This window comes from Scomber scombrus, chromosome 14 (assembly GCF_963691925.1).
Source record: "Scomber scombrus chromosome 14, fScoSco1.1, whole genome shotgun sequence".
In the NCBI taxonomy this organism is placed as follows: Eukaryota; Metazoa; Chordata; class Actinopteri; order Scombriformes; family Scombridae; genus Scomber; species Scomber scombrus.
The window spans coordinates 29,832,971-29,847,570 of NC_084983.1; the positions used below are offsets into that span (position 1 = coordinate 29,832,971).

At 43.1% G+C, this 14,600-nt stretch overlaps 1 protein-coding gene across 1 annotated transcript in view; it reads right to left on the reverse strand.

The window, feature by feature from the left end:
• The window catches only part of LOC133993699 (NLR family CARD domain-containing protein 3-like), a 79,532-nt gene that overhangs the window by 59,621 nt on the left and 5,311 nt on the right, over positions 1 to 14,600 (reverse strand). The window contains exons 4-5 of the mRNA XM_062432714.1: positions 10,941 to 11,057; positions 6,508 to 6,633 (exon numbers count right to left, since the gene is read on the reverse strand). Coding sequence (XP_062288698.1) covers positions 6,508 to 6,633; positions 10,941 to 11,057 — 243 coding nt within the window. The remainder of the gene's footprint in view (positions 1 to 6,507; positions 6,634 to 10,940; positions 11,058 to 14,600) is intronic.

Here is a 14,600-nt window from a genome sequence, read left to right on the forward strand (position 1 = left end):
TGAATAATAAAACCCTGTTGGAAAACATCTGTCAATCAGAAATCCTGACATTAGAGAAGCTGGACCTCATAGTTTAGAATAATATATCAAATATAAACTGTGACATGATCTGACCTGAGAGTCTTCAGTGTACAGTGTGGACTCTCCAGTCCAGCAGAAAGCTGCTTCACTCCTGAATCCTGCAGGTTGTTGTTACTCAGGTCCAGATCTCTCAGACTAGAGGACTGGGAGCTGAGAACTGAGGACAGAGCTGCACAGCTTCCCTCTGAGAGGTTACAGTCAGTCAGTCTGGAGATACAATAATGAACAAGACAATAAATAAACTCTGTTAAAAAGCTGATTCTGGACTCTTTGTGATGCTGATAAAAATGATCTTCTCAGCACTACTTTAAATCTTTCTTGTTCTATTCTAAACATATTGGAGACATGACAGTTAAATATGACAGAATCAATGATGAACAGACATGTAATGATCTAAATCCCATGATATCAAAGCAAAGATCAGTTTCTCTGTCTCAGGCAGTGATCATGTTTGTGTGTCATAAAGTATATAAACCTGGATCAAGGAAAGATAAACTGGAAAATTCAAACATTTTCTTTCCTGTGAATAATAAAACCTTGTTGGAAAACATCTGTCAATCAGAAATCCTGACATTAGAGAAGCTGGACCTCATGGTTTAGAATAATATATCAAATATAAACTGTGTCATGATCTGACCTGAGAGTTTCCAGTGTACAGTGTGGACTCTTCAGTCCAGCAGAAAGATTCTTCACTCCTGAATCCTGCAGGTTGTTGTTCCTCAGGTCCAGATCTCTCAGACTAGAGGACTGGGAGCTGAGAACTGAGGACAGAGCTGCACAGCTTCTCTCTGAAAGGTTACAACCACTCAGGCTGGAAATGTAAAGAAAGAAAAACTGCAACAGGTTACTAATATAAATAACATTTTAAAATAAAACAAAAGGATGGCAGAGTATCTAAATAATTAATAAAGCCAACTATCTGAGTACGTACAGAGCTTTGTTGGAGGCTTTGACCATTGGCAGCAGCCTCAGAAGAACCGCCTCTGAAGCAGAGTATTTCTTCAGGTCAAACAAATCCTGATCTTTTTCTGATGGCAGTAGGAGAGTTTCCAGTGTACAGTGTGGACTCTCCAGTGCAGAACACAGCTGCTTCACTCCTGAATCCTGCAGGTTGTTGTTCCTCAGGTCCAGATCTCTCAGACTAGAGGACTGGGAGCTGAGAACTGAGGACAGAGCTGCACAGCTTCCCTCTGAGAGGTTACAGTCAGTCAGCCTGGAGATACAATAATGAACAAGACAATAAATAAACTCTGTTAAAAAGCTGATTCTGGACTCTTTGTGATGCTGATAAAAATGATCTTCTCAACATTACTTTAAATCTTTCTCGTTCTATTCTAAACATATTGGAGACATGACAGTTAAATATGACAGAATCAATGATGAACAGACATGTAATGATCTAAATCCCATGATATCAAAGCAAAGATCAGTTTCTCTGTCTCAGGCAGTGATCATGTATGTGTGCCATAAAGTATATAAACCTGGATCAAAGAAAGATAAACTGGAAAATTAAAACATTTTCTTTCCTGTGAATAATAAAACCTTGTTGGAAAACATTTGTCAATCAGAAATCCTGACATTAGAGAAGCTGGACCTCATAGTTTAGAAAAATATATCAAATATAAACTGTGTCATGATCTGACCTGAGAGTTTCCAGTGTACAGTGTGGATTCTCCAGTCCAGCAGAAAGCTGCTTCACTCCTGAATCCTGCAGGTTGTTGTTACTCAGGTCCAGATCTCTCAGACTAGAGGACTGGGAGCTGAGAACTGAGGACAGAGCTGCACAGCTTCTCTCTGAGAGGTTACAGTCAGTCAGCCTGGAGATACAAAGAAAAAAAACAAAAGCAATAGGTTACTTATTTAAATTACAAAAACAAAACAAAAAAAGCCTGCAGAGTATCTAAATAATAATAAATAACACCAACTATCTGAGTACTTACAGAGCTTTTTTGGAGGCTTTGACCATTGGCAGCAGCCTCAGAAGAACCGCCTCTGAAGCAGAGTATTTCTTCAGGTCAAACAAATCCTGATCTTTTTCTGATGGCAGTAGGAGAGTTTCCAGTGTACAGTGTGGACTCTCCAGTGCAGAACACAGCTGCTTCACTCCTGAATCCTGCAGGTTGTTGTTCCTCAGGTCCAGATCTCTCAGACTAGAGGACTGGGAGCTGAGAACTGAGGACAGAGCTGCACAGCTTCTCTCTGAGAGGTTACAGTCAGTCAGTCTTGAGAAGAATCAGCAGAATAAAAGAAAACAATTGTAAATATTACTTGAGCAAAGATTAGACTACATTAATCTGGATAGTTCTGTGTGCACCTACAGTGCTTTGTTGGAGGCTTTGACCACTGGCAGCAGCCTCAGGAGAGCCTCCTCTGAAGCAGAGTATTTCTTCAGGTCAAACACGTCCAGATCTTCTTCTGATGACAGTAAGATGAAGCACAGAGCTGACCACTGAGCAGGAGACAGTTTATCTGTGGAGAGTCTTCCTGATCTCAGGTACTGTTGGATCTCCTTCACTAGAGAACGATCATTCAGTTCATTCAGACAGTGGAACAGATTGATGCTTCTCTCTGCAGACAGATTCTCACTGACCTTTTTCTTGATGTACTTGACTGTTTCCTGATTGGTCTGTGAGCTTCTTCTTGTCTGTGTTAGCAGACCTCGTAGGAGAGTCTGATTGGTCTGCAGTGAAAGACCCAGGAAGAAGCGGAGGAACAAGTCCAGGTGTCCATTTGGACTCTTTAAGGCCTCGTCCACAGCACTCTGGTAGAAACGTGTTGATCTGTCTTTTCCTATTTTAGACCACCTGGATGTTGTTTGTTTTCCTGCCAGCAGATTGATTCCAGACTTGATGAATGTCAGATGGACATGAAGTGCAGCCAGAAACTCCTGAAGGCTCAGATGGACGAAGCAGAACACCTTGTCCTGGTACAGCCCTCTCTCCTCTTTAAAGATCTCTGTGAACACTCCTGAGCACACTGAGGCTGCTCTGATATCGATGCCACACTCTGTCAGGTCTGATTCATAGAAGATCAGGTTGCCTTTCTGCAGCTGCTCAAAAGCCAGTTTTCCCAGAGACTCAATCATCTTCCTGCTCTCTGGACTCCAGTGTGGATCTGTCTCAGCTCCTCCATCATACTTGACGTTCTTCAGTTTGGACTGAAGCACCAGGAAGTGGATGTACATCTCAGTCAGGGTCTTGGGCAGCTCTCCAATCTTACTGCTTTTCAACACATCCTCCAGAACTGTAGCAGTGATCCAGCAGAAGACTGGGATGTGGCACATGATGTGGAGGCTTCGTGAGGTCTTGATGTGGGAGATGATGGTGCTGGCCTGCTCCTCATCTCTGAATCTCTTCCTGAAGTACTCCTCCTTCTGTGGGTCAGTGAACCCTCTGACCTCTGTCACCATGCCGACACACTCAGGAGGGATCTGATTGGCTGCTGCAGGTCGTGTGGTTATCCAGAGGCGAGCAGAGGGAAGCAGTTTCCCCCTGATGAGGTTTGTCAGCAGCACATCCACTGAGGTGGACTCTGTAACATCAGTCACGATCTCATTGTTGTGGAAGTCCAGAGGAAGTCGACACTCATCCAGACCGTCAAAGATGAACACAACCTGGAACCCTTCAAACCTGCAGATTCCTGCTTCTTTGGTTTCAGTAAAGAAGTGATGAACAAGTTCCACCAAGCTGTACTTTTTCTCTTTCAGCACATTCAGCTGTCTGAAAGTGAATGGAAATGTGAAGTGTATGTCCTGGTTGGCTTTGTCTTCAGCCCAGTCCAGAGTGAACTTTTGTGTTAAGACTGTTTTCCCAATGCCAGCCACTCCCTTTGTCATCACTGTTCTGATTGGTTCATCTCTTCCAGGTGAGGCTTTAAAGATGTCTTCTTGTCTGATTGTTGTTTCTGGTCTGTCTGGTTTCCTGGATGCTGTTTCAATCTGTCTGATCTCATGTTCATCATTGACCTCTGCAGTCCCTCCCTCTGTGATGTAGAGCGGTGTGTAGATCTGATTCAGAAGGGTTGGGTTTCCTGCTTTAGCGATCCCCTCAAACAGACACTGGAACTTCTCCTGCAGGTTAGACTTGAGTTTACGTCGACACTTTGCAGCAGGAGTTCCTGAATGAACAAACAACAAATGAAATCAGTGAGTGGATCCTACAGAAAGTCTAGAAATATGAACATGTAAGTGTGTCTTTGTAGTTTTTCCTCCTCCATCAGTTTTATTCAGCTCATCAGTGGAGGACAAACAGCCTCTGATCTGATGCAGATGTGTGCAGCATATTAACAGCAGAGTTTGAAATATAAACCTCTCCCATGTTGCCTCCATTTCCTCTCCATCATGTAAAATCTGTTAAAATCCTCTTACTGCTCTGCAGACAGTCAGCCAGATCCTCCTGCTTCATTCTCCTCAGGAAGTGCAGTGTGATCTTCAGAAATGCGTCTCTGCTGCTCCTCCTCTGCTCTTCCTCCTCACCGTCCAACACCTCCTCATCCTCACTCTGACTCTCTAAGCATTCTGGGTCATCTGGACTCAGACCCCTCTGGACTCTCTTCAGCTCGTTCTTCACAAAAGTGACGATGTTCTCCTCCAGCAGCTGGAACAGAAAGATAAAGTGAACATTTCATTTAAACTGGTAGAACACAACATGTGATTCATGTGTCAGTCTGAAGGCCTGCTGGTCTAAACAGAGCAGCATGGACACTGTTAGGACCTGAATGTTACTTTGGTATTTCATCTGTGGTTGATGGAGTTAATAGTAAAAGGTGTGTTTGTACATGTACACACCATAAATATGGAGTCCAGCTGTGTTTGCTGCTGCTGTGCAGACTGATCACTGGGAACCTCTGAGCTCTGCTGCTGAACTCTGTGGAGAAAACATCACGTTTAAGGACATTTAATGACTCAAATCTGCAATCAGCTTATTAAAGATGTTCTGTCATGATGACTAAATGAACTCCTGTAAATGCTGCTCTGATTACTGGATTACATATCTGTTTAATCTCTCAACTTCCTCTGGAGTCATACCCCTAGTCTGGAAAAGTGCACACATATTCCCACTTCATAAGAATGGTGACAAATCAAATCTCAATAACTATCGACCAATTTCCAAATTACCCTGTCTTGCAAAGGTCCTATAATCTCTAGTCAATAATCAGCTCCTCACCAGTCCTCACCAGTCTGGTTTCCAAACCAAACATAGCACCACTACTGTAATTACATCAGTTACAAACAATATCATATGTGCTATGGACAAGGTTAAATACTGTCCTTCTCTATTTGTTGACCTAACTAAAGCATTTGACACTGTTGATCATACTCTGCCCCTACAAAGACTAAATGATGTTGGATTTGACTTCGACTCTCTTAAATGGTTTCAAAACTACCAATCTCACCAACAGCAATGTGTAACTCTAGGAAACTATCACTCAGTTTTTTTACCATTAACACTCTGCTTTAATTGTAATAACATTACATCCTCCATAACAGTGTATAAATCCCATCTCTACGCAGATGACACAGTTCTGTATTACACTTCCAACACCCCGCACTCAGCAATTAAGATCCTCCAGCAAGCCTTTGACATATTACAACGGTCACTTCTCAACCTGATATTGGTCATTAATGCAGATAAGACCAAACACATGGTATTTTCAAGATCGAGAAACATCACAGATGATGGTTCACATATCACCAACAGGACACAGTATTGAAAGAGTCACAGAGTACAAATATCTAGATATGAAGTTCACATTAACACAGTTACAGGTAAATTAAAACAAAAAATAGGATACGTATACTGGAACAAAACCAATTTCCCCTTGCCCCCATATACTTATCCAAGCAGTCTTTCTATCAGTTCTAGATTATGGTGACATTATCTATAGACATGCCTCTGTCTTCACTCTAAAACCACTGGACTCAGTGTATCACTCTGCTCTCAGATTCATTACTGGTGACAGCTACTCCACCCTTCATTACACTTTATATGAAAAGGTTGGATGGGCACCTTTGCCTGTGAGACGAGACATGCACTGGTTCATTTTTATTTACAAAGTCTTGAAAGGCAACATGCCATCATGCATCAGCACTTTATTAAATTGGTCTCACAGTATCTATTCAACACGTTCAAGTGATTGTTTAATGCTCAACGTTCCCCTGACTAACAGGGAATTTGATAAACCGCTTTCATTTACTCTGCTGCATCATCCTGGAATACTTTACAACAGACACTCAAACTCAACACCATCATTACCATGGAGACCAATTTAAAACTATGATCTCCAGCTGCTCTGTTCTCTATGTTCTCCACACCACTGAAAATGAGGGCTCAAGATTTAAATAAAGATTAAATAAGCAAAAATAAGTAAATATTGATTCCTCTTCTCAGGAGACTCACATACTAAACTTCACTTTTAAATTCTTACCTTCCATCAGCAGGTTGTCCATCTTTAAACTTAATAGGATTACCCATAGACCAGTCACTCTTGATGGACACACAGCTGGGTTCAGGAGAGTCTGCTCTCTGCTGCTGCATCCTGATACTAATAAAATAGAGACAAAAGCATGAAGTTAAAACCAAAGAAATGAAGGATTAATCATCAGTTTAAATATAAATCTGTCAGAACAGAGTGACTGATGAGTTCATATTGCTGCAGTGATGAAAAGAGGATGGCAGCGACTTGGTCATGAGTCTACAGAAGAAGAAGGAAGTGAGGATGTTCAGCAGGAGTTCTATGGCTCAGTAACAATCTGTGCCAACCTCAATAACTAAAGATGGAAATATAAACATCCCAGTTCACCTTCAGATGGATGAACACAGCATCAAGCAGCTTTTACTCTGTACAGACTCTGTTAGAGCAGCTACAAGCTGATCCAAACATCTTTTTAAAGACTGGCCCTGGTGCTTTATGTGTTTTCACAGATGTTGTGGCATCAGCTTCCTCTTTCTGTGTAACGCTGTCATCCATCAAATGTTTAGTATCTTCTTTTAATAATCTTCTGTCCATTTCCCAGCTGATCCAAACAGATCCTGATAATAACTTTCAATCATTTTCTGATGTGAATGTGATCATTGATCATATTGTTCTCCTGATCTATGAGAGAAGAAAGGAAAATATCCGTTTTCTTGTTTGTTTGTTTGTTTGTTTGTTTGTTTGTTTGTTTGTTTGTTTGTTTGTTTGTTTGTTTGTTTGTTTAGAAGAGAGGAGGCAGAAGAAGAAAGAGAAATAAAAAGGTATGAAATTAAACTGGTATAAGCTGTGCCTGAATGAGCCGGTACATGAGGGTGAGTTACAAAGGAGTCGGGATCAGGTGGATTAATATTGTAATTATATCAATGTGTTGTCTGTTAAATTGAATAAGATGAAGTAAATAAAGTGAAAGAGAAGAAAATAAAGCCACAGAGATGTTACATGTCAGTGTTGTCCTGCAGAGGGCAGCAAACACCTGCCAACACTGAGTAAGAAGCTCTGTGAGAGAGGAAGATGAGTCTTTCTGAGATGAAGATGTTCCTGTCACACTGAACAATAATCAGCTGTCCAATCACAGCTTGGAGGCAGAGCCATGGGCGGAGCTTATCAACAGCAGCAGAGGTGAAGTCAAACATGACAGACAGCCTTTGACTATGAAGTTACACACATATTGATATAGTGACCATGTTGGTGTCTTATAACACTGAACTCTTTGACATGTGACTGTTGTACAGGTGAACACTGTGATGTCACTGATGAAACTAGATATTTCTCCACTTTCTATAACAGAGCAGATCAGTTTAAACATGATCGACTGCTATGAACTATGACTATCCATGAACGTTGAACTCACACTTTGCTCCTGCAAAGCATTCGCTGCTTGACGGTGTGGAAACCAAAATAATCTCTATCTCCCACTCTCAGTCTCTGCTCCTGTCTTCAGTATCTCTGTTCTTATCACTAATGGTCCTGATAAACAACACCGGTCTAAATCCTATAACAAGTGCAGACCAGAACATTTAAAACCTATAAAACCTAATTCCAAAACAAGTATAAAATCAAACTCTATAACTAACTCTGCTTATCCCTACGATGACTCCAGCAATGACTGTTTCAATCCTCATGTTTTCAAGTCAAGACAAGGTTTGGGGCTGATGCATCTAAATATGAGAAGCATATGCAACCATTTAAATTGGATCACTTGACCATTCTCAGATCACAGACTGATGCTGATATCCTGTTTCTAACAGGAACCTGGCTTAAAGACAGTATACATGCCTCAGAAATGTCCATACATAACTTTAATCTGTTCAGAATAGACAGAGTTGGTAGAGGAGTTGGTGTGGCTGTTTATGTTAAATCATCTGTCACTGTCTTATAAACTGTCAGTATACCCGACTCCTTTGAATGAACTGCTCTTAACATGAACCTATCCAGTAATAACTCCATTAACGTTGTGGGAGTATACAGACCATCCTCAGCTTCTCCAGTGCAATCAATAACTTAACAGACTTACTCACACAGTACAACAGATGATGGTCTTAGGTGACCTCAGTCTTAACTGGTTGACATCTGATTCAGATTGTTTAAAGAAATGTGTAATAATCTGAATCTGACATAATTAATGAGCCAACTAGACCTAACTAGAAGGATTCCTCAAAATCAACTCAATAGACCTACATTTGTGCAACAGGAATGAAAATATAACAGCTTCTGGTGTTTCCAGCCTTGGTATCAGTGAGCACTGTCCTTTAGCCTGTGTGAGAAACACTAACATGGAAACATCTTGCTCTAAGATTATTATCCGTGGTGACCCCAGCTGGTGTTTGCCAGTGGGGTCTGGAGTGGGTTGCTGGTTGGTAGTGGGTTGGGCCAGCCTGGCAAAGTGGTAACTGGAGGCACCTGGGCCCGGTGATCTGGTTTACTGTATAAGCGCTTTCTCACTCATTGGGCCAGATGCAAGAATATGTTCGTATTTTTCTTCTTAAATCTGTCGTACTTTTCTCGTGAGGTGGAATTTACGAGTGTGCCACGTCTGATTCACCAAACACTCGTATCACCAGGAAACAGTCGTAAATGACCTTCGTAAACATGATGAATCCGACCTGTTCTAAATGAACGCGCGTTCCCGAGAATAGTAAATTAACATGAATGACACCCCCAAAATACCAAATAAGGTCAGACGACCGGCAGGTTGTGGAGAAGCTCCATTCATGAAAATGGCACTAAAGACTAAGAATAAGAACTTTACGAGCTGTCAGACTGAGGTCCCGCTCTCAGAAATAGATCAACAGAAACACAGATTATTATTTAGTGTTAGTGGAATTAAAGGTCCTGAGAAAGACAAAGAAAGAGGAAGAATGACCCGTGCTGTGAACGCTGTCTCAGCTGTTGCACCGTCACAGAAATAAAAACAAAAATGATTTAACATGAATTATGTCATCAGCCAGGGAGTTAAACTATTACTAAGATAAGCAATATTTCAATTAAATGAATAAAAGTTATTAATAAATAGTCAGTTTATATTATGGACAAGTCGCTTTGTAGTTTCAGCTAATATTTATATTGTAAGCTTGCATTATATCATAGTTTCAATTGTCAATTCAAATGACTGATATATCTACCTAAATTGTTAAATAGCCTACTTCTTTATACTAAATAGCCTTATTATTTTACAAACAGAGTAATGTCATCATGATTATGGATTCAGAAGTGTAATTTAATGATCGGGACATAGTATACACTTCCCCCCCCCCCCCTCCCTTCTCTACATCCCCTGTAGTTCACACCCATTACTCAGGGGTCTCTAAAATACTGACAATATAATAATCACTCAGCCTGCGGATCGACATTATTCATTTCTCTGTTAAGTGGTAGTCAGCATACAGTGATGTTAAAAAGAAAATCCAAGTCAGTTGATTCTGAAGCTCAACTGCTGATGTTACACCTGCTGCTGGTCTGCTGTCAGCACAGACCTGCTAACACCCGGGATGACAACGCAGGGCAAGCCGGCAGAAGAAGTTGGAGATGAGGGTACCCGTGTGGAGGTGTTATGTGTTCATTAAGTGATTATCATATCTTGCTTATAGTATATGATGTCACCCCCCCCCCCCCCCCCCCCCCCACGGAAAATAATTGAGTTCCCCCAAAAGACATGATATAGTTGGCACACTGCCATTAGACAATTAGACAGTAACAGTCATGTTTTATTGCTTTGGAGGACTGCCGGTTGGTTGTGCGTGACAGGTACGACAGGTCTGCATCACTCGTAAATTTTGTTCGTACCTATGCAGCAAATCCTCGTAAATCACTCGTACGCATGGTTTAAGAACGAATCTGTGCGTACGAGTGGTTCTTGCATCTGGCCCATTGTCTCCCTCTCTTTCCTTGCAGACAGACGCCTGCCTTCCCGGGTGACGCTTAGCTTCAGTTCTTGTGGTTTTCTTTTATGCACCATACAACATCCACACACACCATACTTATCATGTGTGCACATCCTACACCACTGATCTTACTGAATTCCACACCTCATGTTATTGTATTTCCTAAGTTATCCTTATTATTGTGTTAAATAAATATGTTTTGTTATTCCTTTGAAACGGTGCGTCTCTCTTGTTTGTCATGGCCTAGAGCCAGCTGTGACATATCAAAGGGAATTAAAAAAAATTAAACAAAGAGGCTTTTCTCTACAACCTTGCTACAAGTCATATACATCACATGTGAAATATGAAATCTGGATCTGGCTCTCGACTATTTTACAAACTCCTTTTTGTTGACCATCGATAAACACGCACCATTTAAAAAGCTTAGGGTAAAGCATAGGGAAAATAAGGAACTCTGTTTCTACTGGGTTACACCCATACTAAACTTCACTCTTAAATTCTTACCTTCCATCAGCAGGTTGTACATCTTTAAACCTAATAGGAAGCTCCATAGAGTCGTCACTCTTCATGGACACACAGCTGGGTTCAGGAGAGTCTGCTCTCTGCTGCTGCATCCTGATTCTAATAAAACAGAGAGAAAAGCATGAAGTTAAAACCAAAGAACTGAAGGATTAATCATCAGTTTAAATGTCAGAATGAAATAGAAATCTTTCAGAACAGAGTGACTGATGAGTTCATATTGCTGCAGTGATGAAAAGAGGATGGCAGCGACTTGGTCATGAGTCAACAGAAGAAGAAGGAAGTGAGGATGTTCAGCAGGAGTTCTTTGGCTCAGTAACAATCTGTGCCAACCTGAATAACTAAAGATGGAAATATAAACATCCCAGTTCACCTTCAGATGGATGAACACAACATCAAGCAGCTTTTACTCTGTACAGACTCTGTTAGAGCAGCTACAAGCTGATCCAAACATCTTTTTAAAGACTGGCCCTGGTGCTTTATGTGTTTTCACAGATGTTGTGGCATCAGCTTCCTCTTTTTGTGTAACGCTGTCATCCATCAAATGTTTAGTATCTTCTTTCTGATTGATTGATTTCATACATCCTTTGGCCAGGAGGTCGTATCATCAGATGGTTACCAACGACCATTGAGTGTTTCAACCCTTAACCATAAAACTCTCCTGTTGGCGATCAGTAGCGGTGGCCAGCCACTACTTACTCCCTCCTGGCCGCCAGCTCAACTCCTCTCTCCTGCTCCATATCCAACAGGAGGCTCTCTCTGCTGCCTCCCCCAGTCTTCGCACTGCCTTCTTTCTCCCTCTTCCCGTCAGCCCCACAGCTGTCAAGAACTTCCATACTGACTGTGCAGGGAAGCCTCTGCATCCAACCTCGACCGGGTACAACCATGCCCGGTCTGGTGCAGGACTGCACCAGATCTTTGTAGCGCTCAGATTTCCTTTCAAATGCCACCTCGCAGCCCTCTTCCCATGGCACAGTGAGCTCCACCAGGATGATCTTCTTTCTTCAGTGGAGAACATAACTGCATCAGGTCTTAAGGTGTTGTGGATGACACCTGGGAACTGGAGCCTTTTTTTCAGGTCTGCCCTAAGTTCCTACACTTGGGCTGACTGCAGGAGACTTACCCTGGTGTTATTGGGCCCTGGTGGCTTTGCTCCCTCCTTGACGAACGTTATTGCAGGTGGCGGCTTGTTCTTATATTGACATTTCCTGGTTCTCTCCTGCTCTAGGATGTCAGCGAGCACGGCCAGTACTTTGTCGTGGCGCCACCTGTATCTGCCCTGGCTCAGTGCGGTCTTGCATCCTGTCAAGATGTGGGCCATGGTTCCCTTTTTGTCACAGAGCTTGCATGTTGGGTCATCTCTTATGCCCCACCTGTGCAGATTCACAGGGGTTGGAAGGGTGTCGTAGACGGCCCTCAACAGGAAGGAGATCCGGAATGTCTCGAGCCTCCAGAGGTCGGCCCATGTCAACTTCCTCTTTGGGAAGTCCCACCTTGTCCAGGCTTCCTGGGATGCTAGCTCCACAGCTTTTGCCTTCCTCCGCTCTTCCTGTAGGTCCCTTATTTCTTCCTGGACCATGGTTCTCCTCTTGGTTGGGTTGGATTTTCCCCACCTTTGGAATGGGGTCATTCCCAAACCTTGCCTTCCTGTACATGCTGCTCCGGTGATGTCCTTGAGTTTGAGGTTCCCTTCTGCTTGCGCCAGTGATGCTGAGGCCTCCCACTTCCATCCTGACCTGGTATTTATTCCAGCTTCCCTGACCTTGATGTCTCTTGAGTCCCTGCACTTTGCTACTTGGAACTCTACAACCAGGGATGAGAGGGGTAGTTGTAGTTGCCCAGATCTGATGTACAGCCCGACTGATGTGATGCTTGGAGGGATTCCCAGCCACCGTCTGAGGTATGTGTTGATCTTACGTTCCACTCCTTCCACTGCTGTAAAAGGGACTTCATAAACTGTCATCAGCCACATCAGTCTGGGAAGCAGGCCATGTTGGTACAGTCATGCTTTAAACTTCCCTAGGAGTCCAAATTTCTCAATTTCTTGAGCCAACTCTCTTCTTGCTTCTCAGTGCTGGAGATGTTGCTGCTGTCCTTTAAAGATTCATCGTACCACTTTCCAAGATACTAGATGGGAGTGATGTTTCCCTTCCTCATAATCATGCTTCTTGATTTTCTGGGCTTGAATATCATTTTAGCCCACGTTGCCACCTCATCAAGCTTCCTTAGGACCCATCTTGCCTGCACATGGGATTATGTTGTGATTGTAAGGTCATCCATGTAACCCCTGATCGCTGGTTGTCGAACCCCCGAGTCCATCATTGGTCCTCTGGTTTCCTTTTCCCCTGCTTTGATGATGAGGTTCATGCCCATGACAAACAGGATGGGGGAGACTGTGCATCCCGTGACAATTCCTCTCTCAAGGTGCTGCCACTGTGTGATGAAGTCCTAGGTTTTAAAACGGAGCTTGATCCCTTCCAGGTAACTGCCAATCATTCCCTTCATGTGATCTGGGATGTGGTAGTACTCCAAAGCTGTCCTGATCAAATCGTGGGGAATGGACCCGTAGGCATTAGCCAAGTCCAGCCAGACTACTGTCAGGTCTCTTTTCTTTGATTTGGCTTCATGTATCATCTGACTTAGGACTCCTGTGTGTTCCAGGCATCCTGCAAATCCTGGAGTCCCTCCCTTTTGGACAGAGGTGTTCACATATCCATTTTCGATCAGGTACGTGGTCATCCTCTTTGCCAGCACTGAAAAGAAGATTTTACATTTGATGCTGAGTAGGGAGATGGTTTGGAATTGGCTTATGCTTGATGAGCCTTCCTCTTTAGGGACAAAGCATCCTTCTGCCTTCTGCCAATTTGTTGGAACAGTGCCTTTATTCCAGATCCTCCACAGCAGTTTTCGTAACCGCCGGAGGAGCTTTGGGCACTTCTTGTACACCCTGTAGGGTATGCCACTCGGGCCTGGGGCTGAAGCTGCTCGTGCCATTTTAACAACACCCTGGACTTCCTTCCAGGTTGGTCCATTGGTGTTGAGAATGATGGTGGGGGGCTCTGTCATGCCAATTTCAGGATGTTTGTCTATGGGTAAACGGCTGTTTGGGTTCCTGTGCGTCTCCTTGAGAAATGCCTCCACATCCTCTTTAGGGCTAATCAGACTCCCAGATTTTGCTTCTCCCAGCAAGGACCTGGTGAAGTTGTAGGGATCCCTTATGAACTGGGCCCTCCTCTTCTCCTTCTCCTTGCTCCGCTTCCTTGTCCTTGCTGTCCTTGCGTGCTGCTTGTTTTGTACATCCTGTTAAGGCTCTTGATCTCTTTCCTTACATTGTGGATCTCCCTCTCTCTTCTGTTTAGTTGTTTTCCTGCCTTGATGTTGACCTTACTTTCTATTGTTCCGCTCTGCTGTTCCCGCTAACATGACTTCAAGGACTCTATCCATGTCCTCGTCAAAGCTGACCCACTCGATGATTGACATCTTTGGCCACTTGATCCTCTCCTTCATGGGTTCAGGCTGGGGTATGGCCTCTATAGCAGTACTCCCTTGGGCTGAGGGTAACAATGGTGTCAAGAAATCTCCAGCACTGTGGGTTGCTTCCTGACTGGAGATTTCCTGCGTCTCACTGGACTTTAAGTCTGTGCG